The 26,938-nt window shown below is 37.1% G+C and overlaps 1 protein-coding gene across 2 annotated transcripts in view; it reads left to right on the top strand.

Annotated features, from left to right (window-relative positions):
* Nucleotides 1-26,938, top strand: part of anos1b (anosmin 1b) — a 46,398-nt gene that overhangs the window by 7,844 nt on the left and 11,616 nt on the right. For both annotated transcript variants that reach the window (XM_007550904.2, XM_007550903.2), the window contains 5 exons: nucleotides 8,140-8,187; nucleotides 19,643-19,705; nucleotides 20,314-20,521; nucleotides 21,121-21,305; nucleotides 22,969-23,098. In XM_007550904.2, the coding sequence (XP_007550966.1) occupies nucleotides 8,140-8,187; nucleotides 19,643-19,705; nucleotides 20,314-20,521; nucleotides 21,121-21,305; nucleotides 22,969-23,098 (634 nt within the window). The remainder of the gene's footprint in view (nucleotides 1-8,139; nucleotides 8,188-19,642; nucleotides 19,706-20,313; nucleotides 20,522-21,120; nucleotides 21,306-22,968; nucleotides 23,099-26,938) is intronic.

Below are 26,938 nucleotides of genomic sequence, written 5' to 3'. Positions count from 1 at the left end.
CGTAAATTTACCTTCTCATGTTTTTTTTCTGTGGTATGTAACTCAAAAGTATTCACATAAAATTTGCTTGTTTGTGGAGTTTTTGACCGGGAATATTTAAAACATTCGAAAGAAAATGCAGCTTTGGAAACTGTAAAACCCAGATCCAAATGCTACCTTACACCCTACTGGTCGGATTTTACAAGCAGCCAATCCAGATGCACACTTAACTTTTCTTGCTACTGATTGGCTCTACCCTCAAGACGGAAAATAAAGAAGACCTTGGATGCTGGGTTCTGCCATAGTGTTTCCATTGTGTGTTATTATGCATATAAAGGTATATTTGAACTATAACAGGCATTTTTTAAAGGTTTTACTGGCTCTAGTGGCCTTTATTTGACAGTGGGTAATGAGAGAAGGGGAAGACATGTGGCAAAGGTCGCCTGGCCAGGAATCGAACCTGTGATGGCCACGTCAAGGACTAAGGCCTCCAAATGTGAGTTGTGCTTAACCCCTGCGCCACCACAGCACATTTCTAAGAATTTTCAAAGCGAGTCTCAAGTATTTGCAGATTTCAGCTGTTTGCTGTTGCTAGTGATCTATAATTTCCTGTGAAAACCGGGGTCCACTGCAGTTGGGATTTTGTTATAATTGCAATAAATGCCACAAAATATTGAGTTCAGTTATAAGTCCATAATATTACCCATCCCTATTCATGTGGCTGTGGTGTTGATGGCCCAATGGTTTGAGGTTCAAGTCATTGAAGTAGTTTGTGTTTTTGTGCATTCATGTGGGTGCATTCATATATCCTCTGTGCTCTGCGGTAGGTAACACTAATCAGTCCAGAGGCTAGGCATGCTGGGAAAACAGCTAAAGACAACCTCTAGGTCAGGTTGCAAGGGGGCAGATAAGGAGACAGAAGCAGGTAGACAAACTTGGTCAAGCGTGAAGATGTCCAAAGGAAAGTAAAGACGGTGGAGCAGGCAGGTGTTTCAGACATACTTGAGGACAGACATCCTGACAAATAGATTCACAGACCAGAGAGGTTGACTGATATGTGTGCAGACAGCAAGCACAGAGACAGGCATAGGGGTGAGTGATGGCAGCCAGCAAAGGTCTGTGTGATTCATTTTAAAGATAAAGTCCATGCAGCTTTGTGATTGCCCTGTCATTTGATCAGTAGCGCAGGACCAGGGATAGATTAGTAGATTTTGCTCTTATTAGAAACCAAGGAAAGAAACTCCAAGGCAGGGATGGGAAAACACACAGCTTTGTTTGTGACTGGCAGACAATAACACTCATTTTTGTTTTGATTAATGTGTCCTCCAATTTTTTCACTAATCCAAAATATCTTCCAGAAAAAAACAGTTTTGACATTTCATTGTATAAAACTTGACCAGAAGTTTTTTGTTCACACCTGGCTTGTTTGATAGTAATCCATTGCTGCATCTGCCATTGTTTTTGAAATAGCTGCAAACCGCCATCACAAAGGCTAGAGCTAAACTCGCTGACTCTAAGACACACACACACACGGACCTCCCTTTCCCCCCACACGCAGACTGCAGTGAGGGCACCCTCTGTACACACAGCACAAATTGCTATAAGTTTTGCTTAAAATTTAAGAAAAATAAAAGATGAAACCATCAAAAATTGTGTTTCTGCAGGCCTAATGAAAAGACTTTCTAATTTTCTCAAAACAGGAATGCCTCCTTACATGGGAGACTACTTTTGTCATTGATATTTTGTGATTGCTTCTTGGTACAAAATTAAGTTTAGGTTACCACTAAAGCATTGTAGTGTCATGTTAGCAATTGTCATGTTAGCATTGTCAATTATATTTTTTAAACTAATCTTGCTTTGTGGAAGTGTCCAAATTTAAAGATTTATGTTTAATATTTACTAGAAAGGGCTTCACTTATACTATCCATTCAATATTTCAAATCAACTTTAACCTTTGGTATTAAATCAACAAGTACACTGGACCACAGCCTATTTGCAGTGCAGTCTAGGATTTTTCTTTTATGGCCTTCTGACATGGGAACACTGACCAAATAACGTGGTGCCTCAAGACAACAATAAAAGCTGGTGAATTAACTTTTGTTTCTGCGTCACAGAAGATTGAAAGTTGCTGTTGTTGTCTCTTGTATTTTGTAATTTTCTTTGGTAACCGTGTTTGTGGTAAGGGAATTTCAGGATGGAGAGTGAAGCTGTGTTTTGGACAATTGGTCCCTTTTACTGTGATTCTTTCCTACAAATGTTTCCACAATGTTAAACAACACCATTATACTGTTGCTAATTGTAACCCACAGACAGAGTGAAAAATGGAAAGATGGACAAACCACTTTGCAGTAATATGTGCTACTCATAGGATGTGGAGCACCACAGTGCTATCTTTGACACATAGCACTAAAACACTTGCATAAACTAATTAACTAGTCTCCTAACCGGAATGCTGACTTATAAATGTGATATTTTTGGGAAAGACAGTGTATATTTTGCTGGGTGGAAGTTAGTCATAATCCGTCACACAAACAAATAAGACGCACCGTAGCTGTGTCCTTCTGGTCATCTGGGTGTGATTAGCAGGAGTAATGCATCATGTTAAATAGGCTTTCTACTGCACCTCACCACAATTACACACACAAATAGACACACACACTCTCTTTTTGTTGTTGCATCTGGAAGAAGTGTAATTTATGTCTGACTCCGTCTTTCAAACAGCGACGGGGGTTTGCAGCTGTGCGCGTGTACGGTTCTCTCTGTGTGGTGTTTGTGTCATTGGATAAAATCAAGTTGTTTTTCCTCTAGAATGATTGCTGTTGACTGGGCAGCCTGAGATCCATGTGGAAGCCCTTTAGTGTAAATGCTTCTGACTCAGTTGGTCATCTTGGATTCTGAAGACTCTCTTGTGACAGATTTCTCTAGTGGATCTCAGACCTAAAAGTGTGTTTTTAGGAATAAACTCCAAACCATCATCAAAATGCAAAGGCTGTTTTGCCAGGTTTTGTTCTGTTACACCCTTTATCCTTTGATAAATGACTTTGAAAAGTGAAAGCTATTACATATATGGAAATTGTTTTCCCTCAGTACCAACCTCTTTATCGGCTAATGTGACAAATTTTTTAACATATTGATATAAAAAGTAATATTTTATACATTGAAAATGTGTAGGGCTAAAACATCACATTGTCATGGTCAATATAGTGAGTTATCAGTCAATTTAATAATTTTAAAACAAACATTTTCTTAAAATTGTTCCTAAAATGCACAGTCGGTGATCTCAAAAAGCAAGCCAATAATTAAGTGTGAGAACATGGACGGTCTTTTGTGCAGAAGAAATATACTAATCAGTCATGCCCATGTAACTTGGATTAAGTCCCATTGCTGGACCTCAGTATTATTACAGTTGGTGGAAGATGTCATTAAAAACAGTTAACAAGAACAGGAGTCGAGCCTTGAGTTATTATTGCTAGGTTACATAATGAGGGAGATGCAACTGTGCCTGGCAGTATGTGAGGAAAGTGATCATTCCAGACATCTATGTAACCATAACAAGTGCTACTGCTTCATTTTTATTCTTTATTACACATCTTTCTATTCTGTTCCTGCTTTTTGTAGTCCTTTCTTCTTGGGTAATGATAGCTTAAAGGAACCTGCTATAATAGAGTCAAATTGTTTGTGTTCACGCTTCAATTAGCCTGGTAAAAATCGGCCCCATGTCCTACCCTTTGCTTCGGACAGATGGTCTGGACTTTCAGCTATTAAGAAACAATTCCTTCCTGGAGACTTGGGACTCTGCCAAGGTTTTAAATTTTACCCTATCACTAGTGTTTGCCTACGATGCATGTAATGCGCCAATTCAATGCTATGCAGCTTACTGGAAATTGCCTGTGCTGTAAACAACCATCCTCCACTGCGAGGAGAAAAGTGTCAAATCGAATTAATGTTAACTCATTATTTGGAAGGGTGACCAAAACATTGCAGAAAATCAATGTCATTGTTAAAATGTCTTCTTCTGCTTACTAATTGGCCTGGTTGAAGTTCTACGAGAGGGATCCAAGTCAATGGGAGAAAGCCCAGACTGAGCTGTGAAGTGAGATTTGAATCCAGGAGGATAACATAAGAAGGCATAGCTTACTATGGACTGCAGGTGGCTAGCATATGTTCTCCTGACTGAGTTCTGTTTCGTTTATCCAAGCAAAAGCAGAATAATGCATTTTTTTGTATTTATCAAAAGATAGAGGCCTGCCTCCATATATACAATGCTTTCTGTCGTTGTGTAGCTTCTTTTTCAGCTTTACTTGACACAGACTCGTAAGTTGTATTTTCAATAAATAATTGTGACATAATAAGAGTTGAAAAAGTGAGTGGAGATGTACATGGTGCTCAAGTGTCAATATAATTATTAAGCTAAAGAAGGTAGCTTTCGAAGGAGTCCTAGCATCAAACTTTATTGGAAAATAAACAAATCATGTGTGTAGCACTGAAATGCAATGGTTTTTAACAGATAAACTCAAATTAATCATATTTCGCAACAAAAAGAACAGGTCCATGAATGGGATACCTCCAGAGAAGGAAGCTCACATATAGCTTAACCATTGACTTATTATCGTAATATAGCAGAATAACAAAATATATATTGTATTCTTTTTCACTACCATTAGCCTCTATTTATTGCTGCCATAACTAATATTTATTGTATTTTTTTCCTTAGCCACCCTCTTCCCAATCTTCCTTTTCTTTTGCTCCCAGACTTTTTCCAACATGTGCAGCTGTTTTGCCACAGACAGATGAGATGGCTGAAAACGTTGCTTTGACCACTGTCTAATAGCAAAAAGGCAGACAGATCTATCTAAACTACTCTAATTGTTTCTGACAGCAAATGTGTACCATGAAATTGACTTGTGATGAACGCATATAACTGCACATCCATTTGTTCAGGCTGAGGCTTGGTGACTGATACTGAATTTGTGAATGGCAAGAAAACAAGAAAAGGAAAGAGAGCGTGAATAGAATAGGAAAGATGGAGACTTCAGTCCAGCAGCTTTAGGCCTGTTCTGTGAAAATCTGGAGATGTTTAGTAACCTTTTACAATGTCCTTAGTTTTTTTTACTGCACCCCTCCCAGCTGATCATTGCAATCACCATCAAGTCCTTCCCTGTCATTTTTGATAGATTTGACAGAAATGTGGGAAGTTAGATGGTCCAAATAAAAGACAGGAGTGACAGAGTGACCAAAAGAGAATATTCTGGATGAGAAGCAACAGGAGAAAGTTTAGGGAATGTGTTCCATGCGTTTGTGTAACTCAGATTTTGTTACTGCTGTTTCTCCATCCATCTCCTAGTTGATGAATGTTCATCCCACCCTGATCAGGGACCTCAGACCGAGACAGAACAGAACGATACAGCAAAGATAACAGTAGTTTTGGAGAAATATTAGGCTCTCTTTTCATGAGAGGAAATAGGTTTATGACAAACATGTTTTACAGTCCGTCAGAGAAGTCCAGCCTCCATCCACTTAAGAAATTAGGATTGAAATGAAATAGGATTATAGTTCTCTGCCATTAAATCACTTTCCAGAGATAATCAAGAGTTGTTGGAGGACTGTTAGTTTACACACACCAGAGTTCAAGTGATATCTTTATTTTGGTTTACATTAGATTATTTTCTCTACCAGTTAACTTTGAAGATTAAATATACTGACTACATAAACATGTCATGGGTTGTGCCTCTGTACTTATTTTAGCACCTGTCAATAAAGTGTGCCTAGTCGATTTGCCAGGTAGAAGGACAATGGGAAAAATAGCTTATGAAATATTTTTTAGACAGAATTCGTCAGCGGCCAGGTTTTTTCAGAATGTAGATATTTACAGCAAAATTAATGTATGAATTTGGACTGGCTGTGTACATAATTTAACTAAGCATGAAAATACCTCAAAATCAGGACCAGCATGTAAGAGTAATTGGAGTCAGAAAGTCTCTTCTGGAAATGGCAACAAAGTTTTTCCTGGATTTTTAATGCACAAGGATTAATAGCAATTAAGATGAATATATCTTCCAAGGCATGTCAGCATGGAGTTATGCAAAAGTTTAGAACTGTATTTAAAGAAGTGAAACCTGGCACTTCAAAACCACAGCAGGCAGAGACAGAGGTCAGTTTCAAGGCATCAGATGTAAAATCAAATTTCTTAAGTTATTTTTAATATGTACACAGCACTTTTCATAACAACTGAACATAGTTACTTTATGGCACCATAAAATGAGACTATGTGCATGGAAAATAATATTCCTCTGCATGCTCAAAAAAGTTAGTGACATCATTTAGCCCTATGCAGATCTGCATAATATTGTGCTGGACAGTTGGGTTTGAATTGGTGCTCTGCAGTATGAAGAGCTGATAATGTTTGTAAATGGTTTAATAATCTTTTGTTGTTACACTACCACTTTGAAGTCAGAGAGAAACTCTGTTGTTTTTGCCACTTTTAAATTAAAGCCAAAGGCTTAGCATGTGTAACATCCCCTATAATTGTCTCAATAACATAGCAAATACTTATAAAACCCATTAATCATCCATACCTATTTATCCTGGTGCTTATCTCCAGCGGTCATTGAGCGAGAAGTGGAGTACACCCTGGACAGGTTTCCAGTCCATCTGAGGGCAAAATAGAACAAATAACGTTGCACGCACACACTCGTATATCTAAGGACAATTTTTGGAGATGCTGGTAAACTCGACAGTCATGTTTTTGGACTGATGGAGGAAGCCAGAGTACACTTCATGGAAGAGCATGCAACTCCTTCCAGAAAGGCCTCAGGATCTTCTTGCAAAGCAAAAGTGCTACCAACTGCATCACTGTGTCGCCATAATTATAATTATAAAGCCAGTAATCTTAATTTTAAATACATCTTAGAAACCTTTTGAGTCATTCTGTAATTCTCTAAATATCTGAAAACCTTGACCAAGTTAGTCACTTTAACTGAATTAAGTTTTTTAAAAAACTATGTATGTGATGAATACTAATGGTTAAAGTCTTAATTCACCATGTTATGAAAACCCCTAACCCCTAGTGGGTTTCTTTTCACCTTAGTGCTGATCCCCTGGCAATTACCCCCTAATCACCCTAATCACATAGTGAGCACAAAGGCCAATTAAAGAGGAAAACACTGAGTAGGATCTAGGTGGGTGTATCTCTGTGTGCGGTAAAAGATTGGTTTAGTCTAAATACAGCTCACTCGGGAGAGGGTTTAAGAGTTGTTAAAGCGGCTTATCCTACACGCACGCATAGACACAATTACTGGGGACTCACAAATCTCAAGGTGCACAGACGTGACAACAGGCAGGCATACACACACCTATTCTAATAGCTGTTTTGTTGTTGCATAGCAGCAAAGTAATTTTGTTGATAAAGACAGAGCAATTCAAAGATAACAGTAGCACTTTCAACACCAATGAGTGTTTCAACAAAGGAAGTTTCCTTAAAACGTGGTTAGAAAGACCTAATGCTAAAGAATACGGTTGACTGACGTCTAATTAAATAAAAGATTATGGGTACTTTCAATTAAAATTGCGATTAATATAGTCTGTTTTGTGGGTATCTAGGCTCTTTAGTGGATTCAAGAATCTTTAACGCATTCATTCTTTGTCACTCATTTATCAGAAATATTGCATTTTTTGACAATTGTTTGTCTGGAGTTATCAAAGTAAGGAGAATTCAGGAATTTATATTGGTCTGATGTGATGTGTGATCTTTATTTCTCTCCATGTGGCTTTTATATTACGTCTGTCACAGTGGTTAAAGTGTTCATGTTTACTGGTGCTTTTGAGTCACTTCCCACTTGACTTTCTGCACATGTACCTCATGTCTCACCATGTGACGCGGTCCAGCCACCTCAGCAGCCACAACCATAATGTGTTAGATCTTTTTTTTCCACATATAAGATAATTAGGTAAACAGCTGAAAGGTGACTATGTTGCAGGTTTTTCTCTGCTTGTGTAATTCTTTTCAACAATCTTTTATGTACAACATTTTGCTTTTGGTCTACTTACATATGAAATGGAAGTCTCTTGTGAATAGGTTACACGTAGGGAGTGTAAATCAAAGGATTTGTCTGTCTAAATGTTTTCTTTCAAGCCTTTTTTTCCCTTCTCTGTCTCTTCCAGAATATCCAAGTTCTGGATTGGTGTGAAAACCACAGACGCTGCGCTCAGGTAAATAAACTTAAGTTGCTATTTACTTTACTTACTTGGACACCTTAAACAAATACAAAGGGTGTCCAAAACGCTGGAGAAAAGCAACTGGAAAAGCTGCAGTGAAACATTATGAAGCCCCTTAAAAATACACAATAACATCTTTCAAACACTAAGCATTTTAGACTTCTAAATACACATAAAACTAACTTTCCGTATCACTAAAAGATGATCTCTTAAAATCTCTGAATTATTACATTCTTACAAATTCACAAATAAATCTTATAAATCACAGTGTTTTTTTCTTTTGCCAAACTCAGAAAAAGTTTTGTTGAATATTTGCAAATCATTGTTTGGATTTCAGATCTTTCTTAAGTGTACAGCTAAAGTCTGTAAAGTCTTAAAGTCTGTTAATCTCACTGAATATTGCTTCTACTTTAAAAATTATGCCTTGGTATTGTAGTTCAAACAATTAATCTTCATATATCAAGAGTTCAAGTCAAATATAGTAATTAAAAACAGTCCAACATGTTAAGAAAATTTTATTTTTAATTGAAATTTGGGATTGAGTTTTAGCTGAAACTGACTGCTCAAAACCCTTTGCATACAAATATGTTATGAATTACATTTTTATGTAGAGCAAAGTGGCCTTTTGAACTTCCTGTTGAGGTTCAGACATAATCTAAAACCTTTACCCCACATGGAAACACCTGAGTTGTATTTTACTTCTGAAAATATTTTGAAGCTTTGGTACAAATTCAGATGACAGGTCAGTGAAGAAAAGTGTACAGGCATGCACAGTGAAACCTGCTCTGCATGTATTTCAGTAGTCCGTGTACGTATTTATATTTGGGTCAGCGTGGGTTAATGTCAACATCAGCCAACCTCCACCAACAAACCGTCAGAGGATACCGCACTGAGCAAAACATCAGACTTCTACTTTTAACTACACCTACCCCCTGCTGCCTCAAACAAAAAGACAAATCAGTGCAGCTCCTTTGAGCTTAAACTAACATCTGCTCCCTAGTTTTCTTATTCTTTCAGACTCAAATCTAGCTGTTTGGACTTAAGCACAAATAAAGCCAATGTCCAACAACACTTTCCCAAACCTATCTGTCAGAGATCATGACACCGCTCGGACATGTGCGCTTTCTTATGTCTCAATTGCAGGATTGTTAATTTTTACTGTCTAACAGTCTGTTGAAAGTGGATACAGCCCAATTTATAAAAGTCATCCTGGTAGGCCAACCAAAATAAATTATAACAGGAAAGCACACATCCAAGTCCTCAACCATAATTGCTTAGATTAATCAAAAGAATGAAATGTACAACAGAGGGTGTCCAACTGTGTTTAATGCTCTCAGAGTGTATTTGCTTAACTGGGAATGTTGAAGAAGTCTGGAGAATGCTGTTTATTTTTTTTAATTATGTTCCTGGAGATGATTGTTTGAAAGAAAAAAAAAAAGCTTTATTGTGTTTACCACTTGTTCAGGTAAATGTGCAAAAGAAAATGCACATTTTCATGTTGAAGAGAAAGGACACCCACTGTCAGTTCTAGAATTTCAACCGACGTGTGCCTTGGATAACATTCTAGAATTTTAACAAAACAAGTTTATACCTCATAAACTTGTTTAGATTTTGCATTATAACAACCAAAAAATACAGTGTCCTTATTTACTTGTTTTCTTAGATGGAAGAACACAAAATCATGCATAGTTGTCCAATGGGAGGAAAAGAATACTGGCAGGACAACTGTTAGTTGTGCACAAATGTAACTTTTATGAAAGAGTGTCAAAAAGAGCAACAATGCTCAAAGAATGCCTGAAGAAGCTTGACACACACTCTAGGTTAACAATTGCAGGTGCAAGTCTCTATCTGTTTGCACATCTAGAGATTGAAATATTTGGCCCTTTTTGCACAAAACTTAAAGTTCAGCCAGACTGGATAGTGAAAAATTAGGCCTGTGCTTTGATTGAACAACTCTAACACTTGAATAGCCTTTTACCTAAACCATTGGATTCTAGCTCTAGCTGTATGTTTAAGGTTTCCATCCTGCTGGACAGTGACCCTCTGCCTCAGTCTGAAGCTTTGTTTTTGGATCCTGCAAAAGGTTTTCTTCCACAATCTTTCTGAATTTAGCTCCATCTCATATTCTTCACATGCTTTTCTCAGCATGATCCACTGATTACATACATTCAAACAGCAAGACTTTCTAATGTCTTATGTGCGTTTATCATAAATCTCTGTATTTTGTTTTTGATTTAAGGTTTCTAACTTACAGTAAATAACATTCAATTTTATGTGTGCGTCTGAACTGCATCAGTCCAACCCAATGAAAGAGATAACAGTGTAAAACGTTGTTGTGTCTTTATAAAGCAATTTTGTAGTTGTAAGCAATCCAGACTGACAAAAGGCAACTTTATTTGAGGCTGAGTCCCCTTTCATCATCACATAAACTCCTTTGGCCAAATACGGTGCTTAAAAGAGTTTGACATTCGAAACTTTTAACAGAACAATGCTGGGAGTCGTAAAGATCGTTTCCCCTCAGCTCCTTTTGGGTCCATATGAAAACTTGGGGCAGTTTTTTCTCACAGAGTTTGAGAACATGTAGAATATGCTGAGTGTACTCTGAGGTATTTTTAGACTTAATTTAATCTGAGTTAGATTTTGTAAGTTCTATCTATTTTTGTGGGAAGCCTAAATCCTGCAATCTTATGCTGCTGTACAGCGACATAAAAAACATGTTGAAAAGTATAAAACACCTTTTTGTAAATGTTTTAACTGTTACAGTAATCTCAGTCTCTTTGGCATGTTGGATAGAGTTGCAAATCGATTAACTGTATCTATTTTCTTCTTTTATAGCTAAGAATTTTACCTAAGTTTTATTTTCTGAAAATCGCCATCTCAGTGGAAACAGAACAGCAAACAGAAAAAGAAGAAGGAATTAATTAAATGACATGACAGATAAACATGAGTGTGAAGCTTTATATTCATATTTTCCTTTGTTTCATCGGTTTCTCTGTATTGTAGATGCACAAACTGAGCAGATGTTGCGCTAACACATCTGGTTTGTGTCACATCATCAGTGTACTGCTTCTCTCACTCTCTCTCTCTCTGCTTCTCTCCTGGGAAAACACATGTGAGCTCACAAAAATGAAACTGCAGCTCTGTTTCAATTCTCCATCCATCCATCTCCTCTGTCTTTTATCTCTTTCTCCTTTTCACTTTACAGATCACACGCACGCCCAGAGTGGATTTAGTAATCTTTACCAGGTGTGTAAGACAGCAGGATGTACAAAGCATACAGAGCAGAAGTATTAAGTCACTGAGCATCTCTCTCATGTCATCCTCTCTTTAGCATTTCATCCTCAAAGCCCATGTAGAAATTTGCTTCAGTTTTAATCAGCATTCTTTGTTTTTAGTTTGTCTGTACAACTGAAACTGACTAAAGCTAATGTGCATCATATGGCAGCAAAACTTTGATAGAGGATCATTTTAATATCCAACTTTATTTTGGTTTTTCCCATTGTTCTATCCAATCATTACGCTCAAGTTGAAAATCCTTTCCAATTGTGCATTATCTTCCTCAGTACATAATCATTTGCATATTTATTCACAACTATGCAAAAAAATGTAACAGATTTTTGAAGGATTTTTTACATGTTTCTAAAGCCTGAAGCGTACGTTACTGTGTGCATTATGTGAGTAAATATCAGTTTAGTTTTAGAACTCAAAACTTTTAGACAAGAAGCTCCCAGTGTTGGAGTTTAAATTCCCTGTTGAGGTTGTGAATATTAAGATGCTCTTCAGAAATTAAACCACACAACAAAAATGATATGCCATCCGTACATATATTTTTAAAATGTTTTTTTTTTTTTAATCCAAGAGAGGCAGTTCATTGCATAATCATGTTGCTAACTGAACATAGCATTTTTCTTACAAGTCAAGTCTTTTAAAACTTAAGTCCATATTCGGTCATGGTATGTGTATTGGACTATACAAAATCTTTATGTCGGCGTCTTTTAACAGCAGTACATTTGTTGTTGGTTTTTACATTTAATGTAATTACTCATCTGGATGGACATCAAGCCAAGGGTAAAAATCAACTGTATGGGAACAAATCATATGATAACACCTGTAGGCTGTCGGAGGAGTCTCTCTGACCAGAGGGGGTATTATAATGTTCAATGGATCATCTATTTCTAAACAACTTCAAAGTAATTTAAAATTTGTTCTTGTTCAAAGGTTGGTATTAGTCTATTGAAAAAAATTATAAAACAACAAAACATTGAGCATTTTCAAATGGTTGGGTTGTTCTATCCTTTATTAACTGAAAAAACCTAACCAAATCCCCAGTCAGTTAATACTCGTTACATCTTTTGATAGGCATTTTATTTCTGCAGTTGCTTTTGGGATAGTGCTGCCATGTGCTAGGCTTTCATGGAGCTTTAACTTTCTCACAGTATGGTTGTGCTTAAATACGTAAATAAACAGAACAACCTTTGAGGTAAAGTTCAAGAAATTTTCACCAGATGAAGAAAATATAAACTCTATTTGAAGATAACCTAAAAACACAGACTTACGCTTTTTCAGGTTGTATTCACTTAGCTAGTGAATACAACCTTTTAGGGATTGAACACATCTGGCGGCTGTCTTTCTTTTACCCTCTCTCCCTCCTCCCATTTTCCATGGACCTGTTTCACTGTTTGTCTTTCATCTCCCTCTCCTTTTCAACTGACACTCACTTTTCCATCCACTCCAAACCCACCATTTCGCTCCCCCTACTCCCATTTCCTTTCCTCCCTGTTTCAGATTGTGGCTGTCATCCCTCTATTGTGGCAGGTGAAGCCATAAAATAGCAGGAGACATGAGAGGAGGGCCGAGTGCCATGGTGTGATTAATTATAACAGAGATATGCAAGGAGCTCCTGTGCAAATTGTACACACATAGTGGCTCGGACAGTCATTAATCTAGGTCCTGTTGTTTTATGTCTTGCTGTGTTAAACAGTAACATTGTCAACCTTTGACCTTAACTGTGTCTACCGAACTCGCTTTCACACACATAACTCATTGTGTCGCATTCAGGTTCAACACTGACTGCTTGTCTCTCAGCACCTCTTCCACAATTGCAGTGTGTTTGATTTTTAATGATTTATTACATACAAGTGATATTTAAGTGTATAAGGTTTGCACCTCCTTGAAACCACAAATATTTTCAGGTCACCTCACCTTCAACTTCTCACCTCTTCTGTTTTACAAGTTTTCTTTAGTTTCATCACTGTTTTTTTATTTTATTTTAAAAGAAAAATCAAACCAGATATTTTTTCTGGGATATTTTAGAATCGGAGACTGTGGCATAACTCTCATGCTGCATTCAAACCAAACATGATTTGGATGTCTGGGGTGTCTGGTTTACATAAAGGTTTTATGTGGACGCGCGTCTAGGGTGCGTAATAAAAACACGAGGCATATTTCGTGCGTCTAGAACTGCACGTTGGAAGTGTTTTGAGTGTTTGACACTCATCGAGTGCATTCAACACTGCCGACACATCTGAATTTTTCCATCTGGATGCAGAGCGTCATTCAATCAGAGAGACTCCGCTTCATGACATAGATGGTTGAAGTTGGTGTCCTGCCAAAAGAGGTAGGAACTGATGCGGGTTAACAGGTCCTCAAATTTGGCTCTGGCTGAAAACGACCCTCGTGAGCATGCAGCTAGGTTGTGAAGGTCAGTAAATAACTGAAAGCCAGTTATATACTCTCAATATTTCATCTGGCATTGTACGAAGAGAACAGGAGAGGCGAAATAAGCCAAAAATCAAGAGGCTCCTCCCACCAGGCATCATTTGATGGGCCTGTAGAGCAAAATTTCAAGCGTCTGACTTGAGGCCTTGGACGCGGTTTTGATGCTCAGAATATGTTTGGTCTGATCACAGCATCATCCATTCATTTGGTCTGTACACGTATGTCCTACAACCACGGGAGCTGGTGTCCATCTCCAGAGGTCAAGAGGTGTTGAGCTTTAGTTTTCTTTTGGATATACTCTTTAAGCCTTGTCAAATTCTTTTCAGTTCTCTGTAAATGGACTGAACTTATATAGCACCTTTTCCCCAATCATTTTGACCACTCAAGGTGCTTTGCGCTAGAGCAGGGGTGTCCAAGGTCGGTCCTCAAGGGCCGGCATCCTGCATGTTTCGTTCTCTCCCTAGGGGTTGTAACAACCTCCTCATCAAGTCAGTGTTCTGCTTAGGCCTCAAACGAGTCATCATTTGATGCAGGTGTATAAAACCAGAGAAAACCACTAATTAGTGCCAACAAGGGGTTTGTTCATGTAGTTTCTTAGTTTGTTCTTTGTACACTTTGATTTATTTTCTTAGTTTCCTGTCAGGCTTTCTCAGTTAATTTGAAGATCCTTTGAGATTTTGTTCAGCTTCTCCTGTGCAAATTAGCCTCCTTCTCTCAGTTTCCCTGCCTGTATTCGGCCTTGGCTGTTACTCATCTGCCTCTAATTCACCTGCTTCTTTGTCTTTCTCCACCCTGCTTCTGGATTTAAGTACCTGGAATTTATTATTGTTACTGGATCCTTCTGTTACTTTGCTGCTTTGCCTGATATTCTATCAGTTTGCTTCCACATTCCATTCCCAGCCATACCTGCATTTGCTCCTGCAAATGATTTATTTTTATTGCATTTCTCAGTTTTTGTTTTCACCAAATTTTTTGCCCTGCATTTGAATCATTTAACTCACACAACATAACAGGTTCTGGTTTATGATCCTCTGGTAATATTTGTTTTAGTTTAGTTACAAAAAAGACATGGATTATTGACATAAGAGAAACATGCAAGTTGATCTTAAATGCACCAACTAAATACATTTTTTAAATTATTGTCCATCCATCATACAATTGGAAGGAAAATGTTAACATGCGAGTTCTGAAAAATGCATCTCTCACCTTGAGAGGCATCTTACACTTCTTTTCTTTTTCAAGAAGGAACATGACTCTCACTTGTGTTAAACTCATCTGCTTTACCAAAACAAGTAAGTGTGCTATGAACTTGTTTGGTTGTCAGTCTGAGGTTAATTTTGTACAACTTTTGGCCCAACATTTCTTAAACTGTCCTTGACTTTGGGGTCTGCCAGATCCCATCTCTGCAGAATTGTGCTTCGTGGTGCAGGGTCACATGCCAACAACTAAATAAAAAAAATATTTAACTTTATTAAATCTGTGAAAAGATTTGTGTAGGGATATATTGTAATCTACCTTAAACATTACATTTCAACTGATGTGACTGAACTTGGAAAAAGACGAAACATGACTGAACTGTCTCTTTGCATTATCTTAAAAAATAAGCAAATGTCTTTTTAACCTGAATTGTTTGTGCTGTATCTGTCAGACTGCAGCAAGGGTCGAAAAATAGCATCGATGCCTTTTCTTTTTCTGGGAATATGAGAATTGTGCAATGTATGATACTGGTGGATTATGTTTCTGTTGTGAAATACTGTTTTGATCTTCTGTGAAGTCAACCAAGTCTAAAGCGACTTTTCCCCAGGGAGCCATGAAATGTATCATATTGCTTGGTTTAGACAGCTGAGAGAGAAAAAAGAGCACATGATGGATACTGAGTCAGTTTATTGTAACTGCGCTATTGATTATTTCCTGATCAGATCTTTTTGTTCTGTATTGTGTTGAGTTTTTTTGTGCTTGGCTCTGTCAGAAAAGCATCTCCGTGACCAAAGCTGAGATCAGAGGGGAGAAAAAGAGGATAAAAAGCCAAAAGAAATAAATGGATAGAAATTCATACCACACACATTAATGTATGCAAATACAACAAGTTGTGCTAAATGTAAATGCTGGTGTGTAGATTCTAAATAAAAGTTGCAATTTAAATGTAAAAATAGTTATGAAAACACAATGAGATAATGTTCTACCTGGTACTCGTCAGTTTTCTTTTGTATTTTGCTTAATAATTGATAGCAGTAAGCTTTGACATCCATTACACTCCAAACATCCATTTCTTGTTCCTGTATATTTTTTGCCTTCGTTAGTTTGGATCAACAGTTCTCAAGATTCTCTACATGTCTTTTAAACGTGTCGTAAACTGAAGAGACAAACCAGTGTTTTAACATTTAACGGATAACTTTACAAAGAGCAACCTTTTAAAACTGTTATCATTATAGAATTAGAACTTTTTGTTCCCGTTTGCTTTTAACAAATATGTAGAAAAAGTATTATCTTTCTTTTTAGTTATAGAGTGATCCAACTATCAGGACTTTGCTGGATTGTTAACTGTTTATGTGCTGTAGATAGTTTTTTCTTACTTAAATTTTTAGCTGCTATCCATGACTGCCTCCTGTCGGGTGACTTCACCTGTGGCACAGAGATGAATTGTGGAGTAAAACTGATTGATTTCCTCCACTGCCCAGTGTGACAGTCTCTGTAGAGTGTCATAGAGGTTATGAGATAGTCAGCAACCCAGGAGTCAGCAGACCTGCTGACAAAACTCCTGAATAACGTCTCATACAGCAGGCAAGGTTGGGTGGTGTAGAAGGTAGAAAAATGAAAGGACATGGTCCTCACATTACCACATCTGTTATCCAGGTGAGACTGGAAACAATGCAGCAGAATCCATGCGAGAAACATCTACCCCCACAGGGGGATGGCAGCTAAACTTTAGAGGTCAGGAGCAGCCATCACCTGCAACCTTAGGTAGGCCAGAACTAGTCAGTACAAAACTGACTTATATTATACAGCAATATGAGTTGAATGCAAAGTTTCTGAGCCTTGATTGATTTATTAAGTATTCAAAGTAACCTAAGTTTATTTAATTTTGTGAAGATAGACTTAAGGTCTTAATAGAATCAGAATGTAATTTCTATATATCCAGACTCCACATTTTCTGATAGCTTTAGAGAAAGATTAATTGAGTTAGATATGTAATAATATATTTTACACTTCATCTTTTGTGTAAAATGGCTTCCAATATATGTATGCCCCTTGAACTTCTTCAAATATCATGTTACAACCAAAACATAGAACATATTTTAATATCAAAAGTATTTCAGGGAACATTTCTATGACGGTGTGTTATGGCCATTGTAAACAGAAAATAAGTAAATAAATCACCCTAAGTAGATTTCTGCCCAAAAAAAACTACTCTTAAATTTCCCAGAAAAAAAATCTTGGAATTTTCTTAGTTTTTTCTGAGATTAATCTAAAAATTTCTGAGTTTTTGTGTCAGAAAAATGGACAGGGTTTACAACTGCATAAATACCAAGACAACAGAAAGGGAATGGTGAGATCAATGCATGTAGGTGAAACATAATTATAAACTATGAAGTACTTATTTCTGCAGCATTCATGCTGAACCTCTTGTTGGTATTTCCTACAAATACAGTAGATGCTGCATTTGTTAAACCCCCTGACCATCAGACTCTATGGTGAGGTGTTGAAGGGGTACCCTAATTTTTCAAAATGGTAAAAACCAAGCACATATGTCTTCAATGACTTTGCTTAGAAGATCATGTGAGAACCTTTGATCCTCATGATTTCATTCTGAATATCTACCATCGCAAGAGTCTGGATGAGACCATTTTAAGCAGCCCTGTCTTGATGAGTTTGTTAAACACTTCTATCAAAGAGTTTACCCACATAGATTAACAGAGAGGAAGTTTTTCTATCATTTGTTAAATCATGTTTCTTCTTCTGGAGTCGGTGGGAGGGAATGGACTGGAAAGATGATTGAAGCCAGGCGCAGCAGGAAGCTGAGGGAGACAGACAGGCATGGAGAGAAAGGAGGCGGGGGAGGAAAGGTTCAGGGTGAAACCACAGTTTTTATATGCTGTCTGGTTTTAATTTGGTGAGAGACATCACTCACCAGTTCACTGAGGTGGCAAACCAGATGAGTATGCTTTGGGAGTGTGTTCTGCTGGCTTATACTATAAGATCTGCTGCTGGAAATCTTCTAACTCCATGACACTTTATTCATTCTCATCATTAGACCCTTTCTTCTCTTTATTCCTTGATTCTTTTGCTGTTTTGGATAAATTGTTCTGGGAAGTGCTTGAGTTCGTTTTCCGGAACAGAACTGAACAGTTGTTAATTTATACATTTTGTTATTTTTGCCAATTTGATGAGTCAGCTGGAATCAATCTTGGTTGTGCTTTGCAAAAGTGTTCATACTCTTTGAACTTTTTCAGATTTTCTTTCATAACAACCACAAACTTAAATGGTTTTTACTGGGATTTTAGACAATTAAATATCTGGAATGTTTGGAATGGATGCTTGTTCCGCCTCCTTTAATCCATACCTAAACAGAATCAAGTGCAACCAATAGGCTCCTAAAGCCACATAATTACTGAATAGACTTCACTTGTTTTTGGCACAAGGACACAAAACTAAACTTTCTGCATTTGGACATTTCCTCTACATAAACATAGTGCAAATTAAACAATGGAACCAGTCATTTAAAATCAGTCAAAGGGAAAAACTTTGATTCATTGCCCTTTCGCCTACATTTTAAAACTATATGTATTACCTCTTTAGATTTTTTTCAACATATAATCGTAAAGTGATTACATGTAATAAATACACAGATTTTGAGGTTCATGAAGTAAAGACAATAGAATATTTAACACATTTGTTTTGTAGTAATACGTTGAAACATTGATAGATTAATAAGTAAAAAAAGAAATATGCATGTCATTAATTTGGATTCACTTATTATCTGCTTATATTACTTTATTCTTTAAGATAATCCAATCAAATCTCCATTGGATCTATAACTTTCCACTTTTATAAGTTTCAGAACAATGAAATCTAATTAATTTCAGAAATCTGTGTTTGTTCAATTTACTTGTGTACAGGAGAACCAGCGCTACAATAGTTTTATTTTGACAAAAGCTTTGGTGCTGCATTCTCCACTTCAGACATAACAAACATGTGAAAGAAGATGTTCTGATTAGATCTGACTAAAATCTTACTTTTTGGACCAAAACAGTAAGTTATGTTTGGCAGAAACCTAACACTGTAAACACACCATGTTGGCTGTGGATAAGGTGTTGCAGCATCATGCTGTACGGGTGATTTTCTTCAAAAGGATAACTGTTCAGAGTTGATGAGAGGATGGAGCTAAATACAGAACAATTTTGAAAGACCGTCTATTACAGGTGGTAAGCAGCTTCAAGACAACAAACCTAAATATACAGCCAGGCCTTTAATGGATTCGTTTACATCAAAACATATGCTTAGTTTTTAAAAAATCGATGTGTGCCACACTTTCCAGATTTTTAATTATAAAAATCTGAAAGTTCTGTTTCTCATTCTTCCACTTCACAATTATACACTTCTTTTGTTAGTTTGTTACAAAAGGATCAAAGTAAGTAAAATATTAATGTATGGTTACTATTTGGCAAAATATGAAAAGTTCAAGTTGTGTAAAACTTTATTGTCCCATACTGTTTTTTGTTTTTATTTACAGTGCCTTCAGCCATGCAAAGAATTATGGGAAACCAGGAAGGCGATCTCTCCAAAGTCATGTGAGGTAATTCACTGCAACTTTGGTGGCATTGTCTCTCTTGCAAAAAAAAAAAAAAAGAAAAGAAACATGCATCTCTTGGCAAACTGAGGATGGTTTTATAGTGGGAACCTGGACGTATAAACTTCCTTGTGTGTTTGTGTCGCAAATCTAAAGAGCTTCTCCAAACATACAGAAGAGTGTGTAACTGCTTCCCCAGTATTTTGCATGTGTGTGTGTGGCCCTAAATGATTATTTGTAGAGCCAGTTGCTGCGGTTTTCTGATAGATTAGTTTTTCATCACAATAGCTGAAGCGTGTTACTGACTGGCTGGCTGGTTAGGACCACAGGGTAATTCAGAGCCATTAGGTAAAGCTTGTGTTTACATCTGGCTAAACTGCAGCCATGTGAGCAGACACGGAGATACACACACAAATATACATACACTCACACTTTTGCTTTTAAAGGAGAAATGTGAGCGATAAATTTCAGAATCATAGCATGAAAAACATTTACCTTGCCTGTGTAATATTTTGTGTCTGTATTCTGAGATACTGCATATCCTAACCACAGTGTGTGTGAACTTTGGTCATAATAATAACCATAATACCTCCTGGGTTGCATCTTTCTTTCAGAAACAGACAGAGTGTGTGACAAGCAGAGAGTTTCTGGCATCTTTGAGGTCGTCCCGGCAGGGAGACTGCCCCCCGCCTCAGCGAGCCACAGGATTCGCTGCCGCTTGTGTCGAGAGCTGCTCATTAGACCACGACTGTCCGTCCTCCAGAAAGTGCTGCTTTAATGGCTGCGGACACACTTGTCAAGCTCCAGCCAATTTATACAAAGGTAAATACAAATCCTTCCAATTCCCCGAAGAACTTTGGGGTGTTTATTTTAGCATTTATAGCTATTTCTCCATCTTTTGAAATTTATTCTTATCACTGTTGTTTTTCTTATTTTTCTCTTTTTTATTTAATCAATCTTTATCTGACTGGGAAGAAAAAGCATGTTCAAAGTACAGCTGATTTCCATCCAAATACCCAAATATTTTTAGGATGAGACTCAGATGGTCCCACAGAGGCAGAGCTGCCTGAGGTGTGGTTAGAGTTTGACTGTTGCAACAATAGAAAAAAAAAACTACTTGAATAACATCTCTATTTCTAAATTTACAGCTATAAAAAAGTGTTGGTTGTGGAGTGTTTCTGAAATAATGTTTATGTAGTTGAATTGCATAATACATTATAATTGCATATTACGTGTCTCAACATTTGTTCACATTCAACAGGACATTACGAAATCCTTTTGTTTTTGTCATATTTAAAGATATAGCTTGACAAAAACCAAAACTACTTTTTTTTCCACTGGTGTTTTAACTGTTTTGACTAAAATAAAATAAGGGTTAGCAAACTCTTTAAATATTTTCTTTATCTTATCTTTTGTTGCAGGTGTTCCCTTGAAACCTCGCAGGGAGATGAGCTTTGTGGAAAATCCGGAGGGTCATGTGAAGGTGGCGTGGGTCTCAAAGTTCAATGTCAGCATGGAGCCTGTTATTTACATGCTTCAGTCCCGCTGGAACATCGGCATTCACCCCAGTGAGGACCACGCCTCTCCGTGGGCTACTGTTGTCATGGTGAGTAACGAACAAAGCAGCTTAGTACTACATCTCTATTAAAGCCGTGATTTGGTGAAATGATGCTGCAGAGAAAAGAAGAAGTAGAGAAGTGATGAATGGTGCATAATTTGTGCTTTAGAGACATAAATATTTGTTATGTAACAAAAATGTCTCTAATTAATGAGTGTCATTGGTGGGGAGTTTAATAATATAAGTGAGCTGTCTGCCACAAAAATGTGTCTACCAGCACTCATTCTCAACATAAAAAATGGTTCCTGTGCCTTTAACTGTGGAGCAACACACCACAGCATTTCTAACATATCTTTACCTCATAACTCTCAATTTGCCTTAAATGATGAAACATCCCAGCTATGGAGATGGATGCTAGACTTTGTTTCCACCTCATCAGTCTGATGCCTTGCTGTCTAAACCTCTCTGCCCCAGCCAGTTTCTCCCACTCTGCCAGGGTAAACCCGTGTGTGTGTGTGTGTATATTTGTGTCCATGGCTGTGTGTGTGAACTGCACATTCGTGTGTGTGTCTGTGTGAGGTTAGGTAAATAAGCAGAACTTAAAAGGGAACCACAGGCAGCCGCAGTCTTTCCACCGGCTGATTCTGAATGACTGAATGCTCATTATGGACTTAAATAGATGACAGCGCGTGTCAGTGTGTGTGTGCGATGGAGGGTGGATGAGCAGCTTTTAACTGTCATTACATTCAAACTGTCAGAAAGACAGAACATGTGAGTCTGGGGTAGTTTTTACCATACTCTGACCAGATGGTTTAATTTATATTTTAAGATATTCTGGCTGCATTTATCTGAATTTTTTCCCCAGTTTATTATATTTCTGCCAGTGCAGGACAACTTAATTCACTCTGTACACGAGCCATAGAGTAAAACTTGCAGTAATGAATTTTATGTTTCATTGCAAGGAAACTGTATTTAGAAACATGTTGACCTGGGCAACACAATTGCTGAATTTTAGTTAAGGTCTTTTTTTTTTTTTCTGAAATAAAATTATTAGGGGAAAATAGCTTTCCTTTGGTTTGAATTTATTTTAATGGGTTGTCAGTGAAAGTGCTGGAGTGGTTCACTTCAGAGGTTAACAGTTTTGTTGGTGCCCTGCCCTCAGTTATTGCTACACACTGTTGGTCAGCTGGCTGAAAAAAATGCTCATGTACCTTAATGCTTACAAGATTGACCAGTTTGGGTCAGAAGACCATAGTAAATCTGTCTACATTAAAAATAAATATGATCAGTTTTCCAAATAGTCATGTGTTATTAATATTTAACTATCTAAATTAATATGTAATGGCCATTCATTTGTGCTCTATAACCTGGTTGTCATAAAAAGGTCCAACCAGCAGAGGGACAGTAATGCATGCAGCATTTTATATTGATTCTTTGAGGTCAAAATGACTCTCCTAATCAGTTCTAGGTATGCATGGTCCTAACTTCTATATTTTATGTTACAGACACAAAATAATTGAAGAGGAAATAATGAAAAATATTCAGAGTCAAATTGTCTCCTGTTAAAACCTTAGCACACCTTTATACAGCAGCTAGCCCATGCCTACTACTATGTAATAACAATAACAGATGTGATAAATAATCCGAAAAGTCAAATTGTTGCTCTAAACTGCATTTTCTGAGCAGTTTTCTTCATGTGATGTGATTTCAGACCCTGTCTGAGGATGTCATTTTATCCGATCTGAGGCCTCAGCGTTGGTATCAGTTCAGGGTTGCAGCCATCAACAGCCACGGCAGCAGAGGCTTCACCACACCCAGCAAGCACTACATCTCCAGTAAAGGTAATAAAACAAACTCAAAACATAGTTGTTCCCTTTTGAGAGCTATTGCATGTGTCCCACTCACAGTGATGAATCCTGAAGGTTTTCCTTATCCTGCCAGTAAATTTCGATATCCTGTCACGAGATGCAGAATGTGGACACTTGTGTTCAATTTGTGTCACTTTATGAGAGAGATTAAATCTCCCTTTGGAGCTGTAGGAAACTCAGTAACACTTCCACTCCCCTCCTTTTCTGCTCTTTTCTCATTTTCACTCACAGTTAATGCGTAAGGTATTCGCTGTAGAATACCATCAAACAGTCTATAAAACATGGGCAGAAAGCTGAACATGCATACATCTTCATGTGTGGCTGTTTGCACATGTTAAAAAAGTCACACACTGATGTCCTCCTTCAGTTGGTTCATTTCCAGAGAGAAATCTCTGGTTTGGGTCAGAGAGATGAGCTGAACACACACACACATTGTAGGAGGTCATTCATCTAATGCTCAGCTGTCTTAAATCATACTGGTGTCAGGCCAGGATTGGCTCATGGTTTGAATCCCCTGCCAGCACTAAATAGAGCATGTTTAAAACAAAATACTGGATATCATGTTGGAAATAACTCAGCAAACCGGTTCCTTATCAGTTAAGATATAATAAGAAATTATGCAGAGGTGTTTGCGAGCACTGAGGAGAAATTTCCCGTGTGCCGTTCAACTTGAGGCTAATCTTTGTTCCTCGAAAAAAGAGAAACTTCCCAATAGCATACCACTCAGCTTGCTTTACTTAAAGGGCTGTAATGTGCATTGCTTAGATATGTGAGGTCATCTCCTCTGTGAGTCGTAAGACTTTTACATAGGTGTTCTCAATGTATAATATCATTTAACGCCAATGGCAAACTCACTGGAGTTCGCATTTGTTTTTAATAGAGTTTTATGCATGAAACCTTTGGGATGGAAAATTTTCAGAGGCTGACTTACCTTTGCAGGAGATGAGTCTCTCAACCCGAACAGAGAAGCATTTAAGCCTCATATATTATAAAGGCACTATGCAGTAATATGCTTTTTCAGTAGTAAATATACATTAACCACAAAAAGACCTTAATGAGGTATGGATTTCACAGCAGGACTTTCCAAAATAGAAAGTTAAGAAAAACAGCCCAAGCAGAATAAAAGCTGATTGTCATTTGTGTGTAATTGGTTGATGACATCACAACAGGCAAAAGATTTGCACTGATAAATTTAATTCAGTTAAGTTTATTTATATAGTTCTGATTCACAAAAAGTAATTTAAGACAGTTAATTAAATCCAATTACATCGACAGTTCAGTTTATTGTATTATAATGTAAAATGTTTACTATCTAAGAAAATCCAGCCGATTACATTGAGTCACTCATTTTTGCAGCAATCACTCCTTCTAAACAAGCGTTTAACGACACTGGACAGTTAATAGGTGCCGGCTTTGCAGCAATCCCTCAAAGTGAAAATGAAAACTCCCCTTGCACTTCATTTCAGCCAGCTTACACACTTACATGTTTTTTTTGTTGTTTTTTTTTTGTTTCACTGGTGTTTCTTACATTGTTGACTTATAGCATAATACCTGGGAACACGCTCTGTACTTATAATTATTGGCCCAAGTACTGGCAAAAGGAAAATACATTTCCGCAGCTTACCAATAAATTAGCCCGAGATCAGAAATTGGCAAGGTTCTCTTTATTGATGATCAGTGATCAGCAGATCAGGTGCTGAAAAGTTGAGGTTTATTTTTTCCTTTTCATTAAATGCATCACAGCTAATAATTTCCACAGTGTCTGAAAACTATGACAATGGTTTGAGACATATGCTTGATATTACTGGACTCAATGAGGTTATAATGTAATTTCTCCAATTTTTGTTCTGTTTGTAGGTTCCAAAGTAATGAGGCCATAAGCTTGACACTCTCCATATTTCCCCTTGCTATGCACTTGATGACAAAAAAAATCAAGACTGCATCCTCTTGATAAGGTTCAACTTTTCACTTCAAAATAGAAACCATACAGACATAAATTATCCACAAAAATAATACAGAGTAAAAGAATAATGTGAATGAGGTCAAAATACTGTGTGGCTCCTCTCAAAGTGCACGACTCACTCCTGTATCACCACACTCCAAACCTCATTAGAAGTCTTATAAGCAATTGCATAATTACCAGAGAGTATAATTACTTAGTATAGCGTCTTATATTACAAATCATCATTCATAAGTTTTGTAATTCTTGTAATTCTGTATATATTCTAACCTGTAAATTGTCATTTTTTATCATAATAAGCTTAAATCACCATAGGTAGCATGAACTTAATTTTCCTGATGGTCTGAAAAAACTTTGAATTCAGGCTTTTACAATGTCTATGGATGTTTTTACATGCATGTACACACAGAGCACATGAATCTAAGCAACAAAAATATACTAGCAAAAGGAGCTAACAAGATCCTTGGGTTGGATTAAGTTACTAAATCATAATGCACACACCAGGATCCGATTTATGCATTTTGTGAATTTATTTTAATGAGCACATGGAATTTGAGCATCTAATTATACAAATACAAGACAGCTTGTAGACACTTTTTTTTCTGTCACCAACTGTATGTAAGATCTAATATTTAATTTCACAAGAAGAATTTGTACCAGGGTCTGATTTGCTACAAAGTCTGACCTTCATTTTTTGGCTCATTTATATGAAGTAAACTAATTATTGCAGTTTTGAATACAATATGCTTTCTTAAAATGTCTAGCTGGTACTTTATTGTGATCAAATATTTTCAGTAGAGTAACTTTAATTCATGATTTACATAGTCAGATGTTTCCTTTAACCTTTGAACTTGCTAGAAAAATTAATTTGAGTTTATCCTTCCATGATGCCATGTAAGAAGAATGTTTGAGGTGCTGCTTTGGTCTGCACAGGTCTGCCTCAGTTTACCAAAAATGTCCTGAATCAACCTACCCAGAATCTTACTAAGCCATGATGTGGGCTTTCACAAATTGTGGTAAATAAAACCCCATATTTTTTGTTTTTGTTAATTTGTTTAATTTTGTCTAATGTAACAAATAAAAATAAATTTGACAGGAAAGGTTTAGTCTGGTTTATTGTCAGACAATGGCTGATTTATGTTTTCGCATCCACTTGAATAATGTGCAGTTGCGCCACTGTGTGTCTGTATTCGCTAGGGAGTCTGAGGAAATCTTATTTAGAATGTAGATTTCCAAATCCAGCAAGTTTTATGACTCTGAGGTCATAAAAGATCTTAAAATGTTCGTCCTCTGTCTCTTTTGCCCTTTCAACTTGAATAAGCGACAGACGTGTCCGAAAATGCCAATGTACAGCAAATAAACAGCTGCAGTTAGACTCATTTAAACCATTGAACAAATTAATCAGTATTTCTAATGACTTATATGAGCTCAAACGTAGCTGCGTTTTGTTATTCAAGTGTACTTTGAGGGGTAGGGTTAAAGGTTAAAAACATACAAAGTATAATCTGATCGCTGTCAGACTCTTGTGTTTCTTGCTGATTTGTGTCATTAGCCAGGGGCTGGAGATCAAGGGTCATATGTCAGGAAGCTGGCAGAAATCAGGACAATCTCAGTCCCTCCACTGTGACCTGATGCTAACCAAGTGGGAGAGTCTGAGTTTACAAACCATCTCAGAGTTCATGTTGGTATTTTAGATTAGAATCTGTCAACTTTGATTATTATAGAATGTCTGGAACAGAAAATGTTTTCTAATACCTTCATTTCTTAAAACAACAGTAAATTAGCTTCAATGAGAAATGAGGAACTCAGGCCTGTTTTTCTGTATAGTTTTGAAAGTTCTGGCACTAAGACAC

This window comes from Poecilia formosa, unplaced genomic scaffold (assembly GCF_000485575.1).
Source record: "Poecilia formosa unplaced genomic scaffold, Poecilia_formosa-5.1.2 Scaffold38, whole genome shotgun sequence".
NCBI classification, from domain to species: Eukaryota; Metazoa; Chordata; class Actinopteri; order Cyprinodontiformes; family Poeciliidae; genus Poecilia; species Poecilia formosa.
The sequence above is the reverse complement of the archived record's forward strand: the minus strand, read 5'-3'. Positions and strand labels throughout refer to the sequence as shown.